Raw genomic sequence first — 27,799 nt, 5'->3', positions numbered from 1 at the left:
TATTCTCCCCACTTATCGTCTGCTGTTTGAAACACTAAGAAAATGGACAGAGGAAATCGATTCCCTCATAGAACAAATATTAATAACAAATTCTTCCCTATGGAAAACTCTGAAAAGCAGATCTGCCATTACTAAAATTATAACCGTGAACATAACCATGGTCTCTGCTGGCTTTGTTAAAGTGCAAACGGTGAGACAGGCTCCCCAGGGAGCCACACTGATCTGCATGACCTGTTTCAGGCCTTTAGCACTGTGCCTCACACAGAGTCCTTCTCCAAGAGTTATTCTCTATGCCACTTGCATTACTGGATGCCAGGCTTGGTTAATACATTGTGGGAGCCAGGGCAAAATGAAAAGGAGGATATCTTTGTTTAAAATTTACTAAAATAACGTGACAACTCTAGACCCTAAAGCCAATGGGGGAGGGGAGCGTTGTGCGACCATCTGGGTCACCCAGAAGGCCAGCTCTGCAGGTGGACATTGTGCAGCAGCGGGGTCAACTGCCACTGGAGATGCCTGTGTTCCATAGCAGAGGACCTGGGACCAAGTGCCACCTCTGCTGAGATCTGGCTTCCTGCTCCGGGGTAGAAGCAGGTTAAGGCTCAAAGACTTTGGCCCTTGCCATGGACGTGAGAGATCTGAATGTGGTCCTGGGCTCCTGGCATCAACCTGGGCCAGCCCTAGGGACCGATCCAGCAGGTGGAAGATCTCCCTCTTTCATTCAAATTAAAAAGAATAAAATAAGCTGTATTCCAAGGCTGTATTTATCTATCCTTTCACTGAATTAAAAGCCATCTTAAAAATCTGACAGCAACCGATGGAAGAAACCGTTTTGTTCCTGTCATCCTGACTCGTTTTTACTCCGGCCTACGACGCATGTGAAAGTCACTGCCCTGTGACCTCTTTTCGAGGAACTGCCTTCCTCCACCATGGACTTGTGTTTGCATTATTCTCTATCTGGAAACTTAGAAAAACAAACCAACGTTAGTTTTCTGAAAGTGACTGGATCCTTGACTGGCACTTAATGAAGCACTCAATTCTAAGCTCTTTTTCCAGACTTACAAACAGCATTCACAAAGCAAGTAGATTACCTTTAGATCCTAGACAGGAGACTTTTAGCGAAGTGGTCCCAATGTCTAAGAATTAAATAGCCCAAGAGGAAGATCTGGTCTCCAACCATTGCACCTGGCTCTGCTGGTTATTCCTTCTGCTTTCTGGATGCATTAACTTTTTTTTTTTTAAAAGTAGGTCTTATGGTTCTCACATCCTATCTCAAAAGAGGACGACTTATGTAAAAAAAAATACATGCTTAAACATATGTATATTTTAGTATACATATTTACACACGTGTGTACACATATTAGAGAGAAAGCTGCAGAGAGGCCAAGAGTGTGAGAAAGTAAAGTCAGTGGAAGAAAACACACACACACACACACACATACACACGGCACCCTCAGCAAGGCAAAGACAAAACCAGCATTTCTTCAGCACCCTCACCGTGCCTGCTGCTTTATACACATTAGGATATGAAAGCTGTATGTCAGTTTCTAGTCTGTCTTCACTTAATCTTAAAATACTCGAGAACTCTGTGTGTGTGTGTAGTGGAGCAGCTAAGGCGCCCCGGAGAGTTCATTGAAGTCACACAGTTAGCAAGAGGGAGAGTCTAGAAGTTCATGTAATTGGGTCCAGGAGCCCCAGCTCAGCCTATCAATGTAGACAGGCAACATCCCACTGTGGAGTGCAGGGGCTCAATTCCCGTGGTCCTGACCTCAGCTTCATGCTAAGCAGACCGAGGCAGGCGGCAGGTGGTTGGGTCGCTGTAACCCACGCGGGAGATCTGGGTGGAATTCCTGGTTTCTGTTTTGGTTGGTCTAGCTCAGCCCCAAATCGTGGGAATTTGGAGAAGGAAGAAGCCGATGGGCGCTGTCTCTGTCAAAACAAAACTGGATCCGATCTGTCACATTTAAAAATAACAAACAAAACCCCACACACCTTAATAACGTATTTACAATCACTCTTTTCCGGGCCGCCCTATGTCTACCCTAAGACACCTCCCTTCTCGCACCAGAAACTGTTCCGGTGCAAGAAGGAGCAATAACAATTAGCAGCTGCTCAGAACGCAGCAAAGATAAAACGTTACAATTCGTGCTGTGGAACTGGCTGCAAAGCCCCCAAGATAAACCAGGAACCGGCAGGGATTTGGACTCCTCGCTTCCGACAGAGCTCCGGCCAGCCTTGCCGGTGCGTCACTCCGGGGAACAGGCTGGTCGGCCAGCAAGGGCCGCGGCTCCCCACCCCGGAGCCCGGGCGGAAGCGACGTAGGGCGGCCGCGGCATGGAGCAGCCGGGGGAGGAAGGCTGCAGAGACGAGGATGAGGACGGGGGCGAGGACGAGGCTTGGGCCGCGGGGTCGGCGGGCGGCTCACAGGGTGCGCGGGGGGCCTCTGGAGGGGGTTGGGGAGGAGGAGGAGGCTAGGGTGCCAGCTTCTCCCTGGGCTCCTTCCGTCTCCCTGGCCTGGCCTGGCCCTGCGAGGCTGGGGTGGGGGTAGGGAGCTTATCTGTCACGTGTGAGGCAGAGAAGGGGGCGTCCCGAGGGGTACGACTTCTCCGAGTGGGAGCAGGGTGGGTGATGTCCACCCGCCGCGCGCGCGGAGGTGCAGGCGTCCCTTGCACTCCTCCCTGCTCCTTCTCGGTGGGCGGCGAGGCGGAACCAGTCCCTCCCTGACTCCAGGGCGAGCTGTCCCCGGAGCCCGGAGGCAAAAGCGAGAAAAACAAAAGAAGCTATTTTTGGAGAGAAAGCCAGCGAGTCCCCTTAGTATCTTGGCACATTTGCCGAAGCTGAGAAATCAACGTTGATTTAATATTACCAGGTGAACTAAAGTTCACCTTTGGGGACTTTAGCCATTGGGAACTTTTCACCATTGGGAAGTTAGCAGTGTCCTTTCCTGGTGTTCTTGGTCTAACCTGGTTGAAGAGCTCTCATTGCCTCTGCCGCCCACCGCCCCAAAAACCTTTCTTGAAGTCCACGGAATGTTGCGTGTTGCGTCTCAATTTAACGAGGGCTGTTTACTAGTCTGTTGTGGCCTGTATACTGTTCCAGGTGCCAGGGAAAGCATTAAGCCGGGAAATCCTGCCCTCACGTGGGAACCCACAGATGCTCTTTTGATGTTTTATGTCTCATTATTTTTTGCAAATGTAAGGACATGTTAAAACCGATATTATAACTTTTCTGCCCTGTTTTTCTCTTAAGATGAACTTTCAAGTGATCCTGTTAGCACTTAACATCAAACGTTATTGATCAAGACACTTTAAGACACTTTCGGTTGAGTTTTTTCCTAATCTGAGAAAGAATAACACGCACAAGGAAATGCGAATGAAGTTGATGGGGTTTAGTGTCTTCGATGTTTTGATCAGATCTAGAGAAATGAAAATCGCTGTGCAGTTTTCTTTCTTAGCGTGGGTTAGGAAGCTGTCAGTGGCTCTTAGAGGATAAACAGCCTGAACGTGTGTTTTTGTGTTTCTTTGCATCCGTGCCCAGCTCCTGGTCAAGTGGTACCCGCTCGAAGCTCTTCGTTTAGAGTTATAGCTCACGTGGATCTGGACTGTTTCTATGCACAGGTAGAAATGATTTCACATCCTGAATTAAAGGACAAACCTCTAGGTAATTATGGACATTGATGTAGTATTTTTATTGTATGCTGACAGCATTTGGTGCTCGTGCTGTTTATGTATTCTGCTGTGTGAGCCGTGTTAAGGTTGTTCTGGAGGTGTTTTTAAAGTGCTCTTGGATAGTCGTTTTTCACTATGAAGCGTCAACTTGATCTCATTGCAAGCGTGGGCCGGCAGAGACCGGTTAGAGCCAAACTGAACAAATGAATAAAAAAGCCTAAGAAAACTTTAGTCTTTTCTTAAGGTCTGTGGCTTTTTCTCAGTGTGTGCCATTTTGCAAGTCTGTGTCTCAAAAACAAGTCGTTCTTGTCATTTTATGTTTTGAAACTAACTTCAACTCCAGATACCAAAACAGCAGGCTTTCCATGAAAAACATAAACATCTTTTTAAATACAGGAAGTTTTACTTTGAAGATTCACTTGCTGATATACTGGGTTGTTTTAACATTCTTACGATTTATGTCATAGATTAAGAACTATTTTAAAAAGGATTTAGTCTTTGAGCGTAAACCTGGAGAGCTATCTTGGTGCCCTTGCTGCTCGCCTCTTGTGCTGGCTTTGTTTAATCCAAATTGAACCTAGTTGATTTACTGAACAAAGGGCTAACAGAATTTTTGCATACCCGAATGAGGCAAGGATTTCTAGGGGTTTGAAGGATTTGGGATTAGAGTTTGTAAATATCTTCTGAAAGCATTTTTGATAAGTAGCATTGTGAATTATTGTTTGGGAAGAGAAGTTGTGAGTGCTAGAAGTTTCTTTAAGAAAAATAGTATTTCATTGATGATCAATCCATGACCAGCTCAAAATGGTGGTGTGCACGTGTGCGTGCACGTATGATGCAATTCTGCATTGAAGATTCCTTTTTTAGTTGAGGAGTGATGAATCTTAAGTTATTATTTCTGATGTAGTGGTTACATTTTGAGCATCAGCTGGTACAAATCATGTTGCTTTGCCTTGTTTGTAATATCAAAATTTTAGAAACAGATGTTTAACCTGAAGGGGAATAATGCAACTTTTGTTTCCTTCCTCATTACTGCATTTTACATATTTTTTGATTTATTTATTTAAGAGGGTGAGTTGCACAGACAGGAGGAGAAGAAAGAAGAGGAGATGGAGGGAGAGGAGAAGGAGAGAGAAATCTTCCATTAGCTGGTTTACTCAAATGGCTGCAATAGAGAGCTAGGCTAGGGCGGAGCCAGGTTGATGCCAGATGCTCAGAGCTTCTTCCAGGTCTCCCACATGGGTGCAGGGACCCACACCGTTGGGCCATCTTCTGTTGCTTTCCCAGGCCTGTTTGTGGAGAGCCGTATCAGAAGTGGAACAGGCAGAACGCGAACCAGTGTCCCCAACGGATGCCACAATGCCAGGTCCCAGCGTGCGTATTTTAAATGAATACTAGTACAAGTAGCAATGAGTCAGGAATGCCTGTTTCTCCCACATGGATGAAGCGGCCGAAAGGCTTGGGCCAATCTCCTGTGGTCTCTCTGGCCATAAGCAGGGAGCTGAATGGGAGGTGGAGGAGCTGGGTCATGACCTGGCACCCGCTTGGGATGCTGGCACTTGTAGGTGGAGGATCAATCTGTTTAGCCACTGTGACAGCCTGCGAATAGAATTTTTGCATAGTATGTAGATAGATGGTTGTAATTTAATCATTTCATTAGGGAACTTATAGGCAGTCATAGCTATCTTCTGCATATTATGATAAAGTACAATCATGATAAGGGTGTTTGTTGTGGGGAGAGCCCTAAATAATGCAACAGCACACAGAATGTGGCGTTTCTATTCCTTGACAGACTGCTCAGAAGATAAGTGAGTTTATCTAGAGGCAACTGTACTCAGTTCTTTTTTCTGTGTGAAATGTATGCAGGAGTTACATATAGTGCTAATTTTTATAATGTTTGGAAAAAATAAGGATTTGATTTTTTTTATTTGTAAAGATTTTGTAGACTATTGATTTGTGGTATTATGTTTGAGAAGTATATAGATTAATTTTGTGTTTGAATAATTGATCCTTCTTTTAACATATAATTTTTTACTACTGTTGCTCAGTGTTTTGGTATTTGATTCTAACACTCTTCTTCCACAAGCAGGCAGAACAAGGAATGACTCAAAGTGATATATGGAAACATAATATATAAAAGTATCATGCATTGCATGGGGGGAAGATTGCTTGAAAATGTTTCTGCTTTGTAGATTTTTTCATGAATGGAAAGAATTTTTTAACTGAGAGGTTTTCATTTTCAAAATGCTGCATTTTAATTTATACAACTATAACATGAAATTAGTAAATTGTATTTTCAAAAAGTTTCTTCAATTTTGCTTGATTTCCTCATAAAATATTTATTTTTCTAGGAGTGCAACAGAAGAGTCTGGTAGTTACCTGCAACTATGAAGCTAGAAGGCTTGGGGTGAAGAAGTGCATGAGCATCCAGGCCGCGAAGGAGAAGTGCCCCCAGCTGGTGTTAGTTAATGGCGAAGACTTGACCCGTTACAGAGAAACGTCATACAAGGTCACAGGTGGAGATTATGGGGTCCATGTCTCATATCAGTAGTTTACAGGATAGCATTTATAGTGATATTATAGGTAATCTGTAGAGGCGCTCAAGTGTTCAGGAGGATATGCCTGTGTTATATGCAAATAGGACATTTACCAAGGAGCTTGAGTGCCCACATAGTTCGGCGTTTGTGACCAATCTCCGACAGATGCCCTGTGACAATAATTTTTAAGCATCAATGTTGTATTATCTTTTTGTTATTGTTAAAATATTTCTTCTAGCGTAGGAGGTTTTAGATGAAAGGATTAAATATCTGCAGCATACAGAGGTAAAGAAATCCAAATCCAGTGAAATAAGGGTTTAAATGCACGATTCACAAGAAAATTGCTCTCTTACTCTCCCCCTCCAGGCTTTTGCCTTTCAAACAAATAAATAAATATTTTTTAAAAAGGGTGCATCAGTAAAGACTTCTGTAGGATGGTTATTATAGAGCTGTAAAAATAATTTATTTGACTACCATTTGACTGTGGAGTATGCCTTGCTGAGTGAGTTGAAGATGCAGAGAAAGGGAACTGTCAGTGGCCCAGACGCCTCTACTGCTTTATGTGCCTATGTATTCGGGGTGGTGAGCCCGTTTTTTCTGCCAAGAGTGTTTTGGGTATTATAATATCATTCGTGGCCCATAACAATTTATCAGCTTAAGAATTAGCCTGCTTTGATTTATTGAATGTTCACTCCCACCTGCAGTTGTCTTGGTGGGGTCAGACCAAATGATAAGACCCGTGGGATAAACATCCCGACCCCTGTGCATGAGCAGTCGGGATGTTTGACATCGGGTCGCTTTTCACAGGGAATGAGGCAGTGCTGAATGGGAGGAAAGGGGGACAAAGAGAAGTGGAAAGACTGTACTCCCAGAATATGATTTTTTTTAAAAGGATTTATGTGTTTATTTGAAAGACTTAACACAGGGAAGTCTCTTCCATCTCCTGGTTCAGTCACTAGATGCTCCGAGCAGCCAGGGACTGAGTGGAAGCCAGGACCCAAAAGCTTCTTCCATGTTTCCCACGTGGATGGCACGGTCCCAGCGACGTGCTGGGCCTTCTGCTGCTGCTTTCCGAGGCACATTGACAGCCAGAGCCTGTGTGGGATGCTGGCATTGCACGCGGCATCTCCACCTGCCATGTCAGAGTGCCAGCCCCGTGTGTGTGTCACATGTTAAAACTTTATAGACGTGTACAACAAGGTCAGTTATATAATACGTAGAGTTCAACATCTTGCTGTGTACGTGCTCAATATTCTCTTTTATATGATTTTTTAAAAAATTATTGATATCAGGAGAACAGATTTTGTGTACTCCATAGACATCATTCTAAGAATATAAGGAGACTTCCTTCCCTTCTCTTTCTTTCCTTCCTTGTTTTGCCTTTTATTTTTTTGCAATCATATGCTTTCAGTTTACTTTGTAATCGCAGGCTGAATGTTGCTGTACAAGTTCTCTTGTGTCACACTTGTAGATTCTCCTCCTGCTTTTGTACTGACTGTACAGATCTGTATTTGTGATTTAACAAGTCCGGTAGTGATTCAAGGACAGTGTTTCTTTTAATGCCTGTTCCCCTTAAAAAAGTCTTACTACTTTTAAAGATTTTTTATTTGTAAGAGTTGCAGTGAGAGAGAAAGGAGAGACAGAGATCTTCCATGCAATGGTTTAATCTCCAGATGGAGACAGTGGCCAGTGCTGGGACAAGCAGAAGCCAGGCTCTCCCTTGTGCTGGCTGGGGGTCTCCAGCCAATTAGCTGGGAGCTGGATGGGCCACGGAACAGCTGGGATTCCAGCTGGTGCCCATAGGGGGCGCTGTAAACACAGGAGGGCTGAACCGGCTACATCAAAGTGCTGGCTCTGCCAAATTATTTTTGTTGAAATTATTTATTTGCTTGGAAGAGAAGAAGAGCGTGCACACACAAGCTCTCATCCACTGATTCACTCCCCAAGTACGTGCAATGGTCAAGTCTGGGCCAGGTAGCAGGCAGGAGGCAAGACCCAATCTGGGATTTTATGTGGATGAAGCCCCAGTGTTTGTGCCACTGCCTGCTGCTCCCCAGACTGTGCGTGGCCAGGAGGCTGGAACTGGGACTCAAGCCGGGATCTCTTAAATGGGAAACGGGCTCTATATGGGCATCGCCTTCACTGCTAGGCCAAATACTCCCTCCCGTAGTATTGATAGGGCCTTCTTTCACTTATTTGGATAATAAATATGCTTTCCCTAACTCAAAGGAATTGTTACTAGCTCTTAGAAATACATTCTGTAGTAGATATTTTCATACCAAATTTTGACCTGCTTTTAAGGAACTATCAGTAAATCATGTTCCTTATGTGGTTCATTACTGCGTCAAACATTATTTGTACTTAAAATTTTGAAAACTGATGTATTTGGTACTTGAACTTAGCCCACTGTAACTTGGGGCCCTAAGAAGTAGTTTACCCGCTAGATCAAATGCTTCCCGTAACATCTTCCTTTTCTTCCTCTTCCCTTTCTTTTCTTCCCTTCCCCTTCCTTTCCTGCCCCTCCCCTCCCCCCCCCCGTTTTATTTCATTTCTTTGCAAAGTAGAGAGAGAGGTGTATCGTCTGTTGGTTTGCTCCTCAATGGCAGCAGTGGGCAGGGCTGAAGGCAGCAGCCTGGAGCCTAGCGGGAGCCCAGGGACTTGGGCCGTCTCCCGCTGCTTTCCCAGGCCCAGTATCAAGGAGCTGGCTTGGAAGTGGAGCAGTTTGGAGTCCAGTCAGTACTCCAATATGAAATGCCAGCCTCTCACTTGGTGTGTTCTGTGCCACACGCTAGCCCCCACCATCATCTTTTAATTCCAGTGCCGTGATCTCTGAAAACCTTTGATGTATAGGACTTGACTGTGTTTGGGGTTTTTCTTGGAGGGGTGGGTGGGATTTGTTTGACATCTTGCTTCAGGGGCAGGGATTTCTCCCAGTGGTTCAGCTGCCACCTGGGATGCCTGCATCTCATCTCGGAGTTCCTGCGTTGATCCTGGCTCCTGTCCTGACTCCAACTTCCTGCTGAGATGCATCCTGGTAGATAGCAAGTAACGTTACAACTGCTTGGTCCCTCCCATCCACGTGGGAGACACAGACCTCAATGCAGGCAGGAGTCAGGCACTCAATGCAAGCACAAGAGTCCCCAGTTTCTGGCTTTGAGCCTGGCCCCGCTGTGGAGGACATTTCAGATGTGAACTGGCACTCTTATTTTTGGGTTTCTTTCCTTATATCCTTCAAATAAATATAATGCAAAAAGAGATGTATAGCTTGGTTCTGTTGAGCAACCTTACTTGTCGCTAGGTGTAGACCCAGCCTCAGGACCTTAGGTGTGTGTGAGCTGTGGCCTGTCTCCTGTGTCTTTAAGGAATATGCTGACTGCTTAATCCTACTGTGCTGTCTTTTGCTTTCAAAACGGAGGGCTGTTCTGTTCGACTCAGTGCTAATTCGGGATGTCAAGTGTTATTTTGCCTTGCCGTTTTAACACTTGTGGAAAATATAGCTGAAATTATTAAGTGTTTTTACTTTCTGAAGGAGACTATAATTTATTCTTTGACATTGTTTCAAGATGATAATTAACCATAAGCAGAGATATTTAATGTGTGGCAGATAGCAAAAATTACAGAAGATGATGCTAACTATATCACCATGAGTCACTGCCCTACAAATGTTCTTTTGGACTTGTTTATTATAAAATATTGTTTCCTTACAAAATGTGGTACAGGGAAAACAATCCCAGTTAACCGAGGACTTTGTCAAAGAGATTGTGGAATTGTGACTGTGTAAAACAATATGAGGACACTTGATGTGTTCTTCAAATATGAAATGATTAAACATATTGTAATTGTGAGTTAATTTACCTCTGTATTCCAATATTATGTCAACTTAGAGTTGCTGGAAGAATTCAGTCCACTTGTTGAGAGACTTGGATTTGATGAAAACTTTGTGGATCTGACAGAAATGGTGGAGAAGCGATTCCAGCAGCTTCGGAGTGATGAGCTCTCGGCAGTGACCGTCTCAGGTCACGTGTACAACCAACAACGTGAGTTCTCATTCTCTTTATCATCTAAAAGGGTGTCCACTCTTTGCTGTTTGAGCTTCTTGTGTCCTTTGGAAAGATTCCTGGGGCCGGTGTGATGGCTCAGTGGCTAAATCCTCACCTTGCATGCACTGGGATCCTGCATGGGCGCTGGTTTGTGTCCCGGCTGCTCCCCTTCGCTTCCAGCTCCCTGCGTATGGCCTGGGAAACCTGTGGAGGATGACTCAAAGCCTTGGGACCCTGCACCCATGTGGGAGACCCAGAAGAAGCTCTGGGCTCCTGGCTTCAAATAGGCTCAGCTCTGGTTGTTGTGATCATTTGGAGAGTGAACCAGTGGATGGAAGATCGATCTTTCTGTCTCTCTGTAAATCTGCCTTTCCAGTAAAAATAAATTAATCTAAAAAAAAAATCCTGATTTTGGTTGCAGTGTAGTCATGTCTATGATACACCATGTCTATTCTAATATATAAAAAAATTACATGTTGTCATCCCATACTGAATGTGCAAAAAGTGAGGTTTTTTGCCATGTAGCTTAGGACTCTGATAGTTTCTTTTTTCCGTTTTAATTTTCACACCTCCGTAGGTCATCCTTATCTTATGAGCTGCCTGTTTTTTTGTTTGTTTGTAAGATTTATTATTTTCATTTGAAAGGCAGATTTTTTAGAGAGCTTTGGTTCACATCCCAAGTAGAGGATGAACGCCGATTCATTAACTCAGCCGTTTTCACACACTATTTTATCTTAAAATAAGTTTTCAAAACTACAGCAAAGGTGACAGTATTATACAGAGAACACTCATTGTTTCCTGTCCTAGAGCTAAAGCACTTATTGGAGTTAGGACGTGTTGGCTGTAGGTCTCTCTTGCTGTCAACTGATAGGTTGTTCGCTAAGGGATTTGGAAGTAAGTTGCTGATCACATGGCACTTTGTCCATGGACTTTAGACATGAGTCTCCTGGGAGTAGGAAAAGGAGGGGCCCAAAGAGGACAGGTTTCGCGTAGTTCAGGGATAGAATTCCCAGCATGGAATGCTATTTTCTTCCTCCTCCTCCTGCCCTCGCTCCATCCCTCTTTCCTACCTTCCTTCTTCCCTGGCTTTCTTAAAGCACATCTCAGAATTCAGTTTTAAAAGCTCATGAAGCCAGAGTATAAAGTTTAGAGTCAGTTCTTTAAAGCTATGGTGTTCCTTTCTTGCTGTGTAATCATTCGTGCTTCCTAACAGATAAATGTGGTAAAAGTTTTTATCAGTGTCAGTAGCAATTTTTTCATGAAAGCAGTTTTCATAATTTGTCATACATTCGCGGTCAGGATGAGGGAGCCCTGGCGCTCCCCTGGGGTATTTGTTTACAGTGGTCCTATCAAGAGGGAAAGGGAAGAGTCAGGTGGCGAGCAGGCAGGGGGCCCCAGCAGTGGGGATAGCCACAGGGCTCGAGTGTAGACTGAAGCTTTGCATCTTTTGAAAATTCTTTTGTGAAAAGAAAGATGAACATTTTTGGATGTGCTGTTTAAAAAGCCTGTCTGTTTTTATAGCTGTAAACCTGCGAGATGCCTTGCACGTCAGACTTGCTGTTGGGTCTCAGATTGCGGCAGAGATGCGGGGAGCCATGCGTGAGCAGCTGGGCCTCACTGGCTGTGCTGGAGTGGCTTCCAATAAGCTACTGGCCAAATTAGTTTCCGGCGTCTTTAAGCCCAATCAACAAACCGTGTTACTACCTGAGAGTTGTCAAGATCTCATTCGTAGTTTGAACCACATAAAGGAAATGCCTGGTAAGACAAATATATTTGAAAATCCATTTTTGGTTTTATTGTATTTCTTTAAGAAAATATAGATGCAATGTAAATAATTCTTACACAGGTGGATGCTTGTCTTTTGACCAAAATCAAAGCCACATGTTTTCTAAAGCAACTCTATTAGGAAATACGGGAACTGTGTTTCTTTTTTCACCTAGCTTGTGTAGTTAAAATTATTAAGATGCTTCGGAAAGTGTGTAGGAAGAGACAATTAGAAAACTTTAGTTTTTTAACTTAAAAAAATTTTTGTTGAACTTTCTGATTGACATGTAAGAAGCATGCATTTTTAGAGCGAAAGCGTGTATGTCAACACACGTGTAGAGCGGTTGACAAAGCAGCCAGATAACCGTGACATTTCCTCCTTTGCACTGTGTTGGAGTCCTCCTGGTTCCTCTGTTGCAGTCCCTCTTACACTGAGTAACACACTCACTGTGCTGTGGGCCACTAGAACTTGTTTTTTTTAATCTGTGTTCAGGTATTTTTTCTAACCGCTTAAGGTAAGTTTATTATAGTGCAACAATTTTTGAAATCTGTGAAATAGGAGTGGTCTTCAAAAAGTTTTTGGAAAGTGTATATTGTGAAAGGACCTGCATGGTGGTACAGCAGGCTTGACCCCTGCCTGTGACGCTGCCGTTCCATATGGGTGCCGGTGCAGGTCCTGGATGATCCATTCCTGACCCAGCTCCCTGACGATGTTCCTGGAAAGGCAATGGAGCCTTCCCAGTGGAGCCTTCAGGAGCCCTGCCACATGTGTGCATGGGGTCTGAGGCGGCCATCTTCCTGCCTGGCTCGGCCCCAGCTGCTAGAGCCTTTGGCAAGTGAACCAGTGTCAACGGGTTTCACTTTCTCTTTATCTCTCCCCACCCCACTCTGCCTTCCCCTTTCTCTATAGCTCTGGATGTTAAATAAGTCATCTTTTTAAAAAATGCACATTATGGGGACCAATGTTATATAATACTGGCTTCCCATATGAGTGCTGATTCAAATCCTGCCAACTCCACTTGCAGTCTGACACCCTGCTCAGGACCTGGAAAAATAAGCGGAAGCTGGCCGGAGTGTTTGGTCCCCTGCCACTGTGTGGGAGATCCAGCTGATGCTCCTGGCTGCTGGCTTCAGCCTGGCCTGGCTCGGCTCTGGCCAGTAACAGTCATGTGGGTGAGCGAACCCGCAGATGGAAGATCTTTCTCTCTGTGTCTTCCTCTTTCTGTAATTCTGACTTTCAAAGTAAATAAATAAGTCTTTCTAAAAATGTACATAATAGAAACCTTTAATTATAACTTTATTTTTATACCAAAGTACATTCATCTTCTTTTGGATTCATGTGTTTGATTTGAAAGCTAGAGTTTCAGAGGGAGGGAGGAGTGGAGGTGCGGGAGGGCATCTTTGATCTGCTGGTTCATCCACCGAATGGCTACAATGGCCAGAGCTGGGCCAGAGCTGAAGCCCAGAATCTGGAACTCCATTCGGGTCTCCCACATGGGTTCAGGGACCCAGAGCCCTTGAGCCACCTGCTGCTGCTTTCCCAGGTGCATCATGGGGTGAGCTGCGCTGGAAGTGGAGCAGCTGGGCCTGAACGGTCGCCTGCATGGACTACCAGTGTTGCAGGCAGTGACAGCCTGCTTGCATCAGCACTGACGCATGGCTCCATTTCCGTTTTCATTTTCGAGGACCTGTTCAGGTCGTGGGTCAGGTTTGTATCTTTGAGCTAGTGTCTTACTGTTACAGACTATCAATATGGGTATGTTAATCTTCATTTCTGTAGCATTGCTGGAGAATGAGATATAGTAAAATTCTGTGAAAGTGAATTTCTTTTCTTTTCTTTTTTCTCAAATTATTTATTTGAAAGACAGAGGGAGAGAGAGAGGGAAAGAGAATGTTTAGTCTGTTGGATTACTTCTCAAATGTTCTCAGCGGCCAGAACTGGGCCAGTCCAAAGCCAGCAGCCAGAAACTTCCTCTGAGACTCCCATGTGGTTGGCAGGACCCTAAGTACCTGGACCTGTTGGGTGCTATTAGGTCCATTGGCTGTCATTGTATTTGTTACACTATATTATATTGAGGGCTTCAGAGCGAGGCACAGAACTCTGAGGCCCTGAGTGGAAGAGCAGTGTAGGGTACAGTAGGATTGGATCCTGGCAAATAATAACTGCAAAACTTACCGACATAGCTGATATAGTTCATTGGCTTCATTGTAAGGAGAAAACCTACTTATTTTAACACTGGGCACTTTGTTTAGGTATTGGCTACAAAACTGCCAAACGTCTTGAAGCACTGGGTATCCGTAGTGTACGTGACCTTCAAACCTTTTCATCTGAGGTTTTGGAAAAGGAGCTGGGGCTCTCCGCTGCCCAGAAGATCCAGAAGCTCAGTTTTGGGGAGGACGACAGTCTCGTGGTGCCCTCGGGGCCCCCACAGGTCAGGGATGATGTTAACGTTCGTGCTGTCTGATGGAACTGTCGTGCCATTTGAGATCAAGGTATCTAAGTGTAGTACCACATTCTCACTGTTTAAACTTACCAATAAGGTTAGTACAGGATTTCTATGAAAACCCTGACTTAGATTAATAAACATTTTTCATTGAAATATTAAGCGCTAATATTTTACATCTCTAGTTAACTACTTGGAATACAACTGTTACTGTGTGTGGGATAACCCAAAGATTTAGCAAATGGGGGAAGATGTGATAACAATTAACACTGACTGACATCCTTCCCATGTGTCCCACACTTCACTAACTGCTTATATGTATGTGTGTATGTATACATACATATATATGTATATATGCACATTTACAAATATTATGGTGTATATATATATGTAAAATAGCTTGTTTAATCTACACAGCCAGCGTTCGGGTTGGCAGTACTGTTATTTGTTCATTCCGTCCTACCCACCTGCTTTCCTTCTCTTCTTATTTCAAGAAGATACTATACTTTGGAAAAGTTAAATAATATATCCAAGGATAACTCAGATTTGAGTGCTAGCAGATGAAGAACCTTGCTGTAATCATGCAATAAAGTTTGTAATTGATGTTAGAGCTTTATAACCTTCTTGACTTCTAGTGTACCTTCCAGTGAAGTCAATAACTTGCAGATAAAAACAGTGAACATCAGCGTGAATCTAATGCCTCAAACCAGGTACAGGAAATAGCGATACATCGAATATTTATTTGTCTTTCATACTGACAGCTGGGTGATGTGTTTGGAGGGCAGCTGTGCTCACCACTATGCCACCAACGCCTGTGCTGGATGATGTCTTTGTCTTTGTATGAATCCTTATTTTTCAATGAATCCTCATTTTTGCTTCTTTGACAGTCCTTTAGTGAAGAAGATTCATTTAAAAAATGTTCATCTGAAGTTGAAGTGAAGAAAAAGGTTGAAGAACTACTTGCTAGTCTTTTGAACAGGTGACTTTTCATCTATGTTTCTAAGTATTTAATGTACTTGCTCGTTATATAGTACGGAAAGAATGCTTACCTGCGTGGAAGCCATCCACTGCCGTGGGTCTTGATTCTGGTCACTGGTTATATCATGGATCTTGAGTTGTAGATAGTTTCCTAAGAGGTTACGGCTGTCTCTAACAGTCCTGCGCTTCTTCTAGTTCTTAGGTGAGAAGATTTTCATTTTCTTTGCTGTTGCAGTGACTAAGCCTTTGCCCTCAACCTAACCATTACTTGCTTTCACTAAATGGGGAAAAGTACAAAGAGGATTTCTTTTGTCACAGTTCTAAAACCCCTTTATATGACCTTTGCCTCAGATAATAGCAGAGGAATCAGAATCACGGGGCTAAGTGTGAGTGACTTCCGTGTGTCCATGGTTTCTGATCTCAGTACATGGTGAGTCAGCTGGGAGCGGCAAGGTGAAATAGCGTGAGATAGACTAAACGAGAAGTTTGGTTTTCTGCTGCTGCAAAGTAGTCATCATGACTGTTTCTCGGTACCCCAACAGAAGGGCATCCTTTCTATTCCTTCTCTCTTTGTTATTAAAGGTCTGACAGCCCAGGGTAGGTGGGCTTTTGTGGGGGTCCAGGGGTTAACTATCTAGGGAATGTGGTTTTCCAATGACTGAATCCCAGAAAACTGGTGCAGTGGAATTGGTTACAGCTTTATGCAGTATGGCTCTCATGTCTAAGCAAGGTGTGTGTATATGCGTGTGTGATGTTTTTCTTTCTAGAGCAACAGTGAAATACTATAGAAGGCAAAGAAAGGTAGAGCCATGTAGTTTTTTGGTTTTTTGTTTTTTTTTTAAAGATTTATTTATTTTATTACAAAGTCGGATATACAGAGAGGAGGAGAGACAGAGAGGAAGATCCTCCATCCACTGATTCACTCCCCAAGTGACCGCAACGGCCGGTGCTGCGCCAATCCGAAGCCGGGAACCAGGAACCTCCTCCAGGTCTCCCACGCGGGTGCAGGGTCCCAAAGCTTTGGGCCGTCCTCGACTGCTCTCCCAGGCCACAAGCAGAGAGCTGGATGGGAAGTGGAGCTGCCAGGATTAAAACCGGCGCCCATATGGGATCCTGGTGCGTTCAAGGCGAGGACTTTAGCTGCTAGGCCACGCTGCTGGGCCCCAGGCTATTACTCTTAACACCTTGAATCATGTAAGGGTAGTGCTACTGGTTATCTGAGATCTATTTGAGGAGTGCTCTTGAACACAAGTAAGTAATATAATTTCATAAAAACATCAAAAGATTTTGTAAATTTTCTGTTCAAGAGGCAAAGGGACAAAGAGGCAAGAAATACCCACTGGTTTGTTTCCTCCCTAAATGGACCAGCTGGGGCAGAAATGCTTGGGACTCATTCCAGGAAGATAGCAGACAGCCACAGTGTGCGCCATCTTCTGCTGTTGCCCGGGGTGCATGTTAGCAGGAGCCTGGAAGTCGGAGCAGGTCTGGACTCCCCCAGGCATTCACTCCAGTGTGGGCAGTTGGGATCTGAACTGGCAGCTTAGCTGCAGTGCCACATGCCTGGCACACATTTTGCTCATTTTTCAAAAGAGGTGAATAGAAAAATCCATGTCTTACCTATTTGCTTCTGTCAGTGAGTGATTGTTTCTTGAATTTTCTGTGGATTTTATTATGTTGCCTTTGGTTGTATTTTGGACGTGGATTAAAGAGCAGCTTGTTAGGATTATGTTACAGTCCCACTCGACGTTTGACAGTACTCAGTTAGGAGTGAGGCTTGAGGGTGTTGTTGGTACAGACTTTGTGATGTTTGTTTTAGTGTTCAGGCACTTTCATGGCTTAGTGTTTAGTTTAGTGTTCTAAATGTACTTTCAAGGAATCTTTAAGGTCATGATCAATTGGTTTTGAAGAACTGTACATAAGCTCCAAGGTGGTTTTTTTTAATTTGGTATCATAATTTATCTTTTGATTTGTCCATGAACTTCCTGAAGTACCCTTGTAGTTGTTAAATCTGAGACTTAGAAAAATAAGGTGTCATTCATTAAAACATCTGTAGGTAGTGTTTCTGTAATTCCCTCTTTCCGCTTGTTTTAGAGTAAGCCAAGATGGAAGGAAGCCGCAGACCGTAAGATTGGCAATCCGTCGGTATTCGTGCGAGAAGTACCCGGGCCGTGAGAGTCGGCAGTGCTCTGTCCCATCCCATGTCATGCAGAGGTTGGGGACAGGTAAGGCAGCTTTTGTGGAATTTAATTCTGAATTTGAACTCTAAGGAAAGCGACCTCTGAGCTAATAATATGTTCCAAATGTGAAGAGTGCTCATAGAAGTTAGCATTAAATATTTTTCTATTAGAAATTTTCACTGGAAAATTTTGTTGTTGTTATTAAATAGCACTAAAAGTAAAAATTCAGTTAAGGCTGTTTTCCATGTTTAAAGAGAAGAAAACCATCATAATTGTTTGTAGGGTGAGGTGACTTACTGATATGCGCATAGATTGCTTTCTGTTGTTTTTTTTTTTGCTGTTATGAAAAAGAGTCCAGTGAATAATTTATGTATGAGTCATTGGGGGGCTTTTTAAGTGTATTTGATTTTGTATTTCATTTGTATCACTTTTAGTACTTGTGTCTTTTAGGAATTTGTACATTTTATCCATGAAGTTGGCATGAAGTTATTACTATTCATCTTTTTAATTTTTGTACAGTTTGTAGTGATGTTTCCATTTTCATCCTTAGTTTTGGTAATTTATGTCTGCTTTCTTAATTTGGCATTTTAGCTAAGATTTATCATTTTTGATATCTGTTCTAAGTTCTAATCTTTGATTACACTGATTTCTAATTTTCCCATTTGAGACCTTTAAGAACTTCATAGAAAATGTATATTATGAACAATACTATGCAGCCCTGGCTCATAGTTGCTAGAAAGAAGAAACGACCCCCTGATCCGCAGATGGGCTGGGGCCGGTGGGCGGGCATGTGAAAGGAATTGGGATGTTAGGGTGTTGCTCATTGGCCGGGAAGTTCATGAGCAAGGGTATGTTTGCTGTGCCCGTGCTGGGAGGTTTTTGCCACTAGTCCTGTAGGGCACAGGGAAGCAGAGGCTGGTGGGAGGTTGTGCTGAACGAATCTAGGTTCTTTTGCAAAAGTGCAAGGTGCAGGACATGATGTCTTTCTGGGAAGGGCTGTAGAAAGCAACGCTTGGTGATGGGTCAAGGCTGCTATGTGACCAGACAGAATGACTTGGGCCACAGTTTGCAGTTCTGGGCTAAAACATATGTTATTTTTGAAAACTTTTCAGTTTTTTAGAATTTTATTTGAACAACAGGCGTTGTGACACAGTTGGTTAACCTGCTGCTTGGAACACCTGCTTCCCATATTGCAGTGCTGGTTGGAGGCCAGTTGCTTCTTCCTTATGATCCAGCTTGTTGTTAGCGAGCCGAGGAGCCAGGGGATGATAGCCCAAGGACTTGAGTTTCTGTTGTCCACTTGGCAGACCCAGTGGGATTCCTGGCTCTTGGTTTTGGCCTAGCCCAACGCTGTTGTTGGCATTTAGGGAGTGAAACAGCAGGTGGGCGATCTCTCTCCCTCTCCCTCCTGCACCCCTCGTCTCTCACTGTCATTGTCACTCTGCCTTTCTGCCGGAGTCCAGCTCCAGCCGAGAGTTCGGAGCTCGGGAAGGGTGCGTGGAGTCGGCGATAAAGAAAGACACAGACACTGACACTTGATGCGTTCTCACCACAGCCCAAGAAAAAGCTGTCCTTTTTATTTACTCAAAACCTCACAAGCTTCTGCACAAGCAACTAATTGTTCTATTTTTTTTACTTCAAGACTAAGGGGGCATGTACAGACATTCGGTCATTCCGTCTGCACTTCAGGGCTAAGCAGGTGTCCCTAGAGATAATTCTTTAAAACACTGTATTCATATTCTTCAAAGCAAGCCATTATTCATTCTTTAACAGTAGCCATGGAGCAGCAGCCAGGACTCCAAGGCCAAGGCACATGCGATTACCTGCTAATCAGTAGTACATTCCTACCACATTTCTATTTTTACAACTTGCCCATTATTCGATGGGAAAATAGTTTACAAGGGAAAAAATATAATTCTAAAAACAAAAATTACAAATATTAAATCCCTCTACAACTATAGACCCTATAACCCCATAAACAATAAAACAATAATCAAAAGCACTTTTCTTTAATAAAAACATCCTTAATTCCTCTAGCTAAAAATTATAAAAGCGGCTAAAACAGCTACATTTTCTGTGCTGCAAAAAATTGCAAAAACAGGCTAGCCTATAAAATAACAATAACTATACTTATTGCCATAGCAATTTCAGCTCTCACTCCCATCACTTGCATTCCCGTGGGTCCACTGGGTGCTACCTGACTGGCCAGGCCCTGGAAAGGAGGCAGATCCGCCTCACCTGTGACCTCCTGTCTTCCTGCTGCCTCCTGGCCTTGAACCAGTCATTATTTTAGAGCAGGGCACTCGTGCAGTGCTCCCAACACCTTTCAAAGACATAAACAAATCCAAACGTTTTTGAGAGGCATACAAGCAAATATCCTATCCACAGTTCGCCCCTGCAATGTCCAGGAATGGGCCATGTGCTAACAGAAAGCCAGGTACCTGTTCCAGGTCTCCCATGTTGCTCGAGGGAACTAGCTATGCACTGTAGCTATCACCGACTGCCTCGCATGTGTACCCACAGGAAGCTGAAGTTAGGACTCAAATCCAGGAACTCTGCTGTGGGATGGTGGGGTCACATGCAGTTGTCTTAAGCACCAACAATGGTAGAGTCATGGTAAGTTAGACACCGGGCTTGGGCCAGGGTTTCTGGTTGCCAAGAGAGTAGCTGATTGCACATGTGTGTGATGTAGCAAAAACACTGCTGACGACAGCACAGACTGCACACCTGCCAAGAACAAGTGAATGACAACACCCTGGAACGAGGAAGAGAGGTCCTCCCCTTCCGTGATGTTCTGGTATTCTGTGTTGGAAAACTTACTTCATGTTCCCTGTAAAAATTATAGAGTCCAGCTCATTACTGCAGAACAGATACTGAAAGGTAAATTTGGAGCAGGAAGATAAAAAAAAATTGTAAATAGACTCAGCTGTGTGTCATGCTCTCCTTTCTGTGATGGTCTTGTGTCTTCCTTAGCCATCTTGGGAGGCAAGAAGCCAGTTCCTTGAGCCAGTCTTGTTGCCTCCCTGGATCTACACTGGTGGGCAGCTGGAGTCTGGGGCCAGAGCCAAGAATAGAACCTTCGGAATCCAGCAGTACTTTGGACGTGGTTAAGAGCATTTAGATGTGAGGCTAGGCATTTTCTCCCTGACTTTTATCTTCTGCCTAGGCCTTCTCATAGCTCAGTATACACGCAGCCATTTCAGTTAGGAATGTGCAGTGTGCTTTTGGTCCTTCTCCCGTCACTCCTCTGCGTGGAGGCAGTTTCCCACGTACCTAGGGTTGTAATGGGAGCTCATTAGACTCTCTGTGGTTCTCCTATTTGCAGATACCTTGGTTAAACTTACCCTTCCATGCACTGCGACTGCAGCCTGGGGCTGGCAGAGCTGTGGGGTTTCCCCACTTATTTCCTATCCTGTTTGCTCATTTTGCTAGCAACACTGCTTCCTCTGAGCCTCTGCCCCCCGCCCCGTTCAGGTTGTCTCTCCTGTGGCCGTGTAACTGGCTTTTAGAACGGGCCTCACCCTCCTAGAATGATTGGACCCTGCAGGAAAGCTGCTAGCTCCACTGCCTCAAGTTCTAGCAGCATTTCAAAAATCAGTTTTTCTGACTTTGCGTTTAATTCATCTCCAGATTTCTGAAATGATTGTTGCTGTTAAGTTTTATAATAGTTTTGCAAGGGGAGGATTTTCCAACCATGTCATTTCACTGTAACCAGAAACCCTGTATTTCACATCCTTTGAAAACCGACTCAGGGCATGGCATGGTAGCCTAGTGGCTAAAGTCCTCGCCTTGCACACTCCAAGATCCCATATGGGCACCAGTTCGTGTCCCAGCAGCCCTGCTTCCCATGCACTCCCTCTTGTGGCCTGGGAACGCAGTTGAGGACGGCCCAAAGCCTTGGGACCCTGCACCCATGTGGGAGACCAGGAAGAGCCTCCCTGCTCTTGGCTTACACTCCACTCAGCTCCGGCCATTGCAGCTACTTGGGGAGTGACAGAAAATCTTTCCTCTCTGTCTCTCCTCCTCTTTGTATATCTGACTTTCCAATAAAAAGAAATTAAAAATTAAAAAAAAAAAGAACACCGACTCATTTGGCATTTAGTGTTAATATTGAGATGCTCTAGTTTAATAAACAGTGCCAGGATACTCAGAGGCATGTATTTTGGATCTCAGTTTCTTAACCTCAGGAATAGAAAAAACTCGTAAGATTGTTTGCAATGTGTTTCTATATTGTCTTCTTAAACATTTTATTTAGGACACAGTGATGTCATGACCCCGATGGTTGATTTAGTTATGAAACTTTTTCGAAATATGGTGAATGTGAAGATGCCGTTCCACCTCACGCTGCTAAGTGTGTGCTTCTGCAATCTGAAGGAGCCAAGTGCTTCAAAGAAAGGGCCTATGGATCATTATTTAATACCATCCTCAACAGCTGCACGTGCCGGCAAGCGCAGATTTGTAAGTATATTCTTACCGAGTCTGAATTTGTGTTTAACTCATGCAATTTAGACATTGTTTGGGGGTGATAGTTTTGATAATATGCTTGCCTGTGGTATGAGGCTACTTCAGAAAGTTTATAGAAAAATGGAACTTAAAGCAGTTTTGTGCAAAAAGTTTTTGAAATCCATGCATTTTTATGTCATTACAGGTGTTTCCTGTGAACTTTGGAAAACTTCTTGTGTGTATGGATCGCAATGTTTTGATATCAAAGTAAACTGTGTTGTTATTCCCCTTTTCTATAAACTTTCTGAAGTCACTTCACCTGTCTGATGATGGTCTGACCTTGAATGTGTTGTGATGTGTTCGGGAACTGTATCAGACTGGGCAGAAGAATCAAATGCTGGGGACAGGCTCTGTCTTCAGAGGGAACAGATTTTCTCTCAGGACACCGAGTGGTAGATACAAACGCATCTTCAAAGATTAGAAACCAAACCTTGCTATCTACCCATATATTCAAACTTTTGAAAAATTAGTGGCTTAAGTCTTTGAATTTCCTAAAGCCTTGTTCCCGCCCCCAGTGTTCTGAAAGGAGGTGGAAGGGAGGTTTTTCTCCATCTCTTCCTCTCTCTGAAATTTCAAGTAAAAATAAATATATCTGAAAAAAATAAATAGATAAATCTCTACTTAGTAAATTTGGACTGCTTTTAAAAATCTTATAATTTTGTAATTTTAACTCAACTATTTAAATACTTATTGTTAATAGTATACTTTTTTTACATTTAATTCAAAATAGAAAATATAATATTATGGAAATAGTAGATGAATGCCCTCCACAATTTACTTGTATGTATATATATTGGTATTCTTTATTTATGAAGACTTGTTAAAAGAAATTTACTCTGTGTTTTATGAATCTGAAGAATAGGAATTGTAAACCCCGTATTTAGTGTGGGGTTGAAGAAATAAGCACAAGTGGAAGTACCTTGCATGTATCTAACATACCGTAGGTGCCAAATAATGGCACTGTGCTGACTCTCTTGTACTTTTAATTTCTGAAGTTATTATTTTATTGATGTCTGCTGAGTTGTATTTGAAAGTGTATACATTTTTTATGGAGCTTCAAAAGGCAAATTTAAATAAAAAAACTGTATTATGCAAATTATAAATGAAGGTGTTCTAAAGTTTTGATTTTATGTAAGTGTAAATTAACCTTACATTTTATTGATGCCAGAGTTTTATCATTATGAAATCATTTTGCTTTTATAAAATGTGATCTTTTGTGATAAGTAATTTTTTGAACACTAGTCATGGACGACCTATTCCTGTATTTTAAAGAATATCTACTTCAATTGGTGTTTTTGAGGTCACCATCATTTTAGTTGAATGATTGGAAGTGTGACTAGAGGATTGTTAAGATCTCTGTGGGCTTTCAGATTCAGTGATTCGGAGCTCTCTAGAGTGGAGAGCACCTGCCAGTGGAGTGAGCCGAGGTCCATACAGCGGTGACCGGTTGCGGTTGATTGATCATCTCTAGTTGTCTGGAACTGACGGTTAAGGTTTGAAGTTGTTGAGTAGGATGAAATCATGTTGTCAGATAACAAGCTACTGGCACGTTTCAGTAGTGACTCTGTTGGACAGATGTCAGACATCTAAATTATCCTGTTATCCCTTGTGTTTTAGGAAGCAAAAGACATTCATATGGAAGATTTTTCTAAAGGTAAAAAAACGAAGTGGACTTTTCTACCAAGTGGAAGACTCGCAAGCGCAAGGACTGGGGAATGTCCCCTGGATTCTATAGATGTTCCCAAAGAGAAGGGTGCCAGTGCAGTGCCACTGTGTTCACTCCCTGAGGGTCTTGACCAAGAAGTCTTTAAGCAACTTCCAAGAGATATTCAAGAGGAAATCCTTTCTGGAAAACCTACAGAGAATTTTCAAGGAAAAGAAAGTCTGAGTTCTCCGTTACGTAAACCTAGAGGAATCCTGTCTTACTTCTCCACAAAGCAAATGCAAGATGGTCCCTTGAAATCTGAAGACCATTTATCCAGGAGCCGGGGAGTCTCCCTTTTGTCTGCTGGTGAACCCGGGACGTCGGACTTCGATAGCAGGGGTTCGTCCTCTTTGTCCAGCCAAAAAGATCATCATCTCGATGTTAGACTGAACGATGAACAGACGGGTCCAGGATCTGAGAAATCCCAGGGGCTCCTCTTCTCAAATACAAACTCTTCTCTTGCTGTTTTTCCTCCATCTCCAGATTTGCCAAGTGAGCAAGCTTTCCCTCAAGGTCACGCCACACAGAGCCGCAGGCAGACAACACCAGCAGCCCCTCGTGACGAAGAACTCACAGAAAATAGAGAGCCGGAGACTGCCGATCAGAGCATCTGTTTTCCTTCTGATGTGGATCCTCAAGTCTTCCATGAGCTGCCTGAAGAGCTCCAAGCAGAGCTGCTGGCTGCGTGGAAGGGAGCAGGGTCGGATCCCTAGATTGTATGGAAATAAGCAAAGGGTGAAAAGCCACAGAAACCTCATTGTTCTCGGGTTGGAAGTTTGTGAAGCTGTTGCAGATGAAACACAAATTTAAAATGTTTCAGGAAGTCAGTTCCGACACAATGCATACAAATATTCAAAACAAGAAATCGTGTAAAATGTTCCTGTTGGTTCCGTTTTATATTGCTTTTCAATAAAAAAGAAATCATGGTCAGCTCTGGTACACTTGCCTTAATTTGGGGGTGGGGAGAGATATGTATGCTTACAAACAAGAACTAGACTCACTGACTCACGGCTGTGCTCTGTATTGTGTGTGTGTGGAATGCCATAGGCTGTTAGCAAGTCAGCCTGGTGGCAAGTAGCCAAAGACAAAAGCTGCTGCAAACTGACCTAGGAACACTGTAGCTAATTTTGACTTAAATCATGTAATACTATTTAATAAACTGACTTTTAAAACGCTAAAGCAATGCATGTTCAGTTAATTCTTTCTTACACACCTAGGATCTACCACAGGGCCTGACCGACAGACCACTGAGTGATACTGAATGAATCCATGACATGGCCAGGACCTGGATGGGGAGTTGAGGGTGAAAGAGAAATATATCTGCTGTGGAGAATGGTGGTGAAGGAAGTTTCCAGCTACGTCGATCAAAGAGTAACATGGACATCAGAAAAGTGAGGTGTGAGCCCATAGGAATACCAGATGGTGCAAGTCCATTTCTCTGTAAACTTTTTGAGGGTCTGAAAGCCGTGGAGGGTGTTTTTGCATGAACTCTGCCTGTAGAGGTGAGATTAGAAACGTCACTGGTCCCAGAAATACACTCTTACTGAATGGTTGTGTTTGCTTCTCTTGCTACTCACTTCCCTCCTGGCGTGCCAGATTAAAAATTGGCTATCAGACTGAAGCCATCGTAGCGAAATCTGCACAACGGAGAGGGCATGCTTTCTAGAATGCACTCAGGTATTTCAGGGCACCAATGTGGAGAAGTTCTGGTCTCCAGAGGGTCATTTCTATGACATAATCTAAAGAAATGGCTGAATAATCCACTCCTAATCTTAAAAATTCATGTAAAATTTGCATTCTCCTGCATAATACATTCATGTTTGTTTTAAAATAAAAATATGTTAAATTATTTACCTTAAGAGTGAAGTTGACTTTGCGGAAAGGGAAATGTATGTGTGTTGCACACACACACACGCGCAGTAAGGTGGACGCTTTTGTCCCTCTGCTTTTATCTCTTCATGTCCTGTGTGTTTAATGTTTGGAAGGGTGGGTTTCTTTTAATTTACTATTCTTGGTATATTCTTGTTGCTTGTATATTTCATTTCATATTTTATAAATTTTTTAGATATTTTAGCTTGCTCCAACATCCTCCGTTGTTTCAGGACTCTGAACAAGTGCTTGACTAATTCTCCCCTCATGTTTCAGGCTCCCATATTTTTCACCTGCAGTGGCTGCATCTTGGGTAATTTCATCAATTCTGTCAGTCCATTTTTGAGCGGCGTCTCCTGGCTATTTGAAATAGGATTCACGGCTTTAGTTACGATGGTTTTTTCTATTTGATTCTTAACATCTTTGTATTCATTCTTAACTGTGTTTGGTAAGTCCAGTTTAACTTTTGTTATGTTCCATGTCTGAGTGTGTCAGTATTTTGAATCCACATGTATTTAAGTGTATGAGTCTTGTTTTGTCCCGTTGTTCTTCTGGCCCCGAGTGTTTGTCTTTGATTCCTTCAGAAGGACAAGGGAGCTACATTGTGAATGCTTTCCTTCGGACAGTTTACACTTGCTGCTTAAGGAACAGGCATAAACCCTGCGGCATCACTTCTGCCCCATTCCAGGATGCCCATGGGTACCACTTCTCTCGTTTCCGCGCCTGCTCACTTGCTCCTGTAGTTTAGGCCTTGTGTGGCAGTTCTATTGGAGACCCTATTGCACCCCTATTGGAGACCTGGAAGAGGCTCCTGGCTTTGGATCGGCTCAGCTCCATTTGCCCAGATTTTCACTGCCAACACATGATGGGTAGATATGGGTTTGTTCAGTGTAGCCTTAGAAGTAGTTTCTCCCCTGGTTGGACTCTGGAATAACATACCAGAAGGCACCTTTCAGGCCTGTAACTTTCTTTTTCTACTTTTACAGATAATATTCTAAGTGCCTAATTATTCATATTAAATCCACTCCTTTCTGTTTACCTCAATTTTGAACTATTCCTAGAATGATATGTAAATTGTATCCCATTACTTTAAAACCATTTTCCATGCTGTATCTGTATTGGACCTGATTTATTATGTTTGTACTGAAGATTTTAGGGACAGGTGCCGTGGCATAGCAGGCTAAGCCTTTGCCTGTGGTGCCAGTATCCCAGATGGGAGTTGGTTCACTTCCAATCCAGCTTCTGCTTATGGTCTGGGAAGGCAGCGGAAGATGGTCCAAGTTCCTGGGCCCTGCTTCCACGTGGGCGACCAGGAAGAAGCTTCTGCTGCTTGGCTTCGGCTCAGCCCAGCTCAGGCTGTTATGGCCATTTGGGGAGTCAACCAATTGAGGGAAGATCTCTCTCTCTCCAGTTCTCTCTGTCTCTTTCTCTTCTCTGTGTAACTCTGCCTTTCAAATAATAATAAATAAGTCTTTAAAAACATTTTAAACACATTTTCATTTTATATTACACAACGAATACTTGTTTTGGTTTTTGGACAGCAGGGGATTGCTAAAATTGTTAGACTGTAATAATGGTGAGGAAATGACTTTCAGAAACTCTTATGAAACATCTGGTCAAATAGCTACCTCTAATTCCTTGGAAAATGGAAAATATACCCATAAACCTTTGCTCTTGACCTGAGATCTCTCCAAGTAAAATGTAGACAGCGCCATCTGGTGGCACTTAACTGTATAGGATTGAGGTGCTGGAGATGTATAGGATTTTGTTTTGTAAGCACCAGAGCTGGCCTGATTGCAAGCAGTTCAATTTAAACAGAAGCAACAGAAGCGAAAAAACTTGCAAGTAGAGCTGTTGTCTTATCAGCCTTTCCATCGTGCAAAGTTTCAAAATAAGTCAGCAACATAAGTGAAACTAAAATGTACGCTAGACTGGTAAGTACTGGATTAAGACCTCTGAAAGCGGTACGGCGGTGCGGCACTGGTCATCTGAAATGGCTTAAAATTCTACAGAAGCCTGGGGCAAAGACAACAGTAGGGACATTTAGAGAAGCATTTGGTATCACTGGTAGGTGTGACTTTTAAACATGGAGTATACGATAATCAAACACAGAG

At 43.3% G+C, this 27,799-nt stretch overlaps 1 protein-coding gene across 3 annotated transcripts; it reads left to right on the top strand.

Moving 5' to 3' along the window:
* Positions 1-1,639: 1,639 nt before the first annotated feature.
* On the top strand, positions 1,640-24,737 carry POLI (DNA polymerase iota). Of its 3 annotated transcripts, XM_004579675.4 has the most exons (10): positions 1,643-2,428; positions 3,538-3,660; positions 6,020-6,184; positions 10,090-10,242; positions 11,767-12,003; positions 14,263-14,441; positions 15,341-15,432; positions 17,523-17,653; positions 21,864-22,066; positions 23,729-24,737. In XM_004579675.4, the coding sequence occupies exons 1-10, from the start codon at positions 2,335-2,337 to the stop codon at positions 24,527-24,529; spliced, it is 2,178 nt and encodes a 725-aa protein (XP_004579732.2). In that variant the 5' UTR covers positions 1,643-2,334; the 3' UTR covers positions 24,530-24,737. The 3 variants fall into 3 exon arrangements, with proteins under 3 accessions (XP_036349503.2, XP_004579732.2, XP_058532966.1); XM_036493610.2 differs by lacking the exon at positions 11,767-12,003 and having other exon boundaries at positions 1,640-2,428; XM_058676983.1 differs by lacking the exons at positions 1,643-2,428; positions 3,538-3,660 and having other exon boundaries at positions 6,064-6,198.
* The last annotated feature ends 3,062 nt before the right edge of the window (positions 24,738-27,799 follow it).

The sequence above is a fragment of the Ochotona princeps genome, chromosome 18, assembly GCF_030435755.1.
Source record: "Ochotona princeps isolate mOchPri1 chromosome 18, mOchPri1.hap1, whole genome shotgun sequence".
In the NCBI taxonomy this organism is placed as follows: Eukaryota; Metazoa; Chordata; class Mammalia; order Lagomorpha; family Ochotonidae; genus Ochotona; species Ochotona princeps.
The sequence above is the reverse complement of the archived record's forward strand: the minus strand, read 5'-3'. Positions and strand labels throughout refer to the sequence as shown.

Coding starts and splice junctions, on each gene's coding strand:
- POLI (XM_004579675.4), top strand. CDS start 2,335: ATGGAGCAGCCGGGGGAGGAAGGCTGCAGAGACGAGGATGAGGACGGG. Junction 10,243..11,766: donor TCACGTGTACAACCAACAAC/GTGAGTTCTCAT, acceptor CTGTTTTTATAG/CTGTAAACCTGCGAGATGCC. Junction 17,654..21,863: donor CATGCAGAGGTTGGGGACAG/GTAAGGCAGCTT, acceptor CATTTTATTTAG/GACACAGTGATGTCATGACC.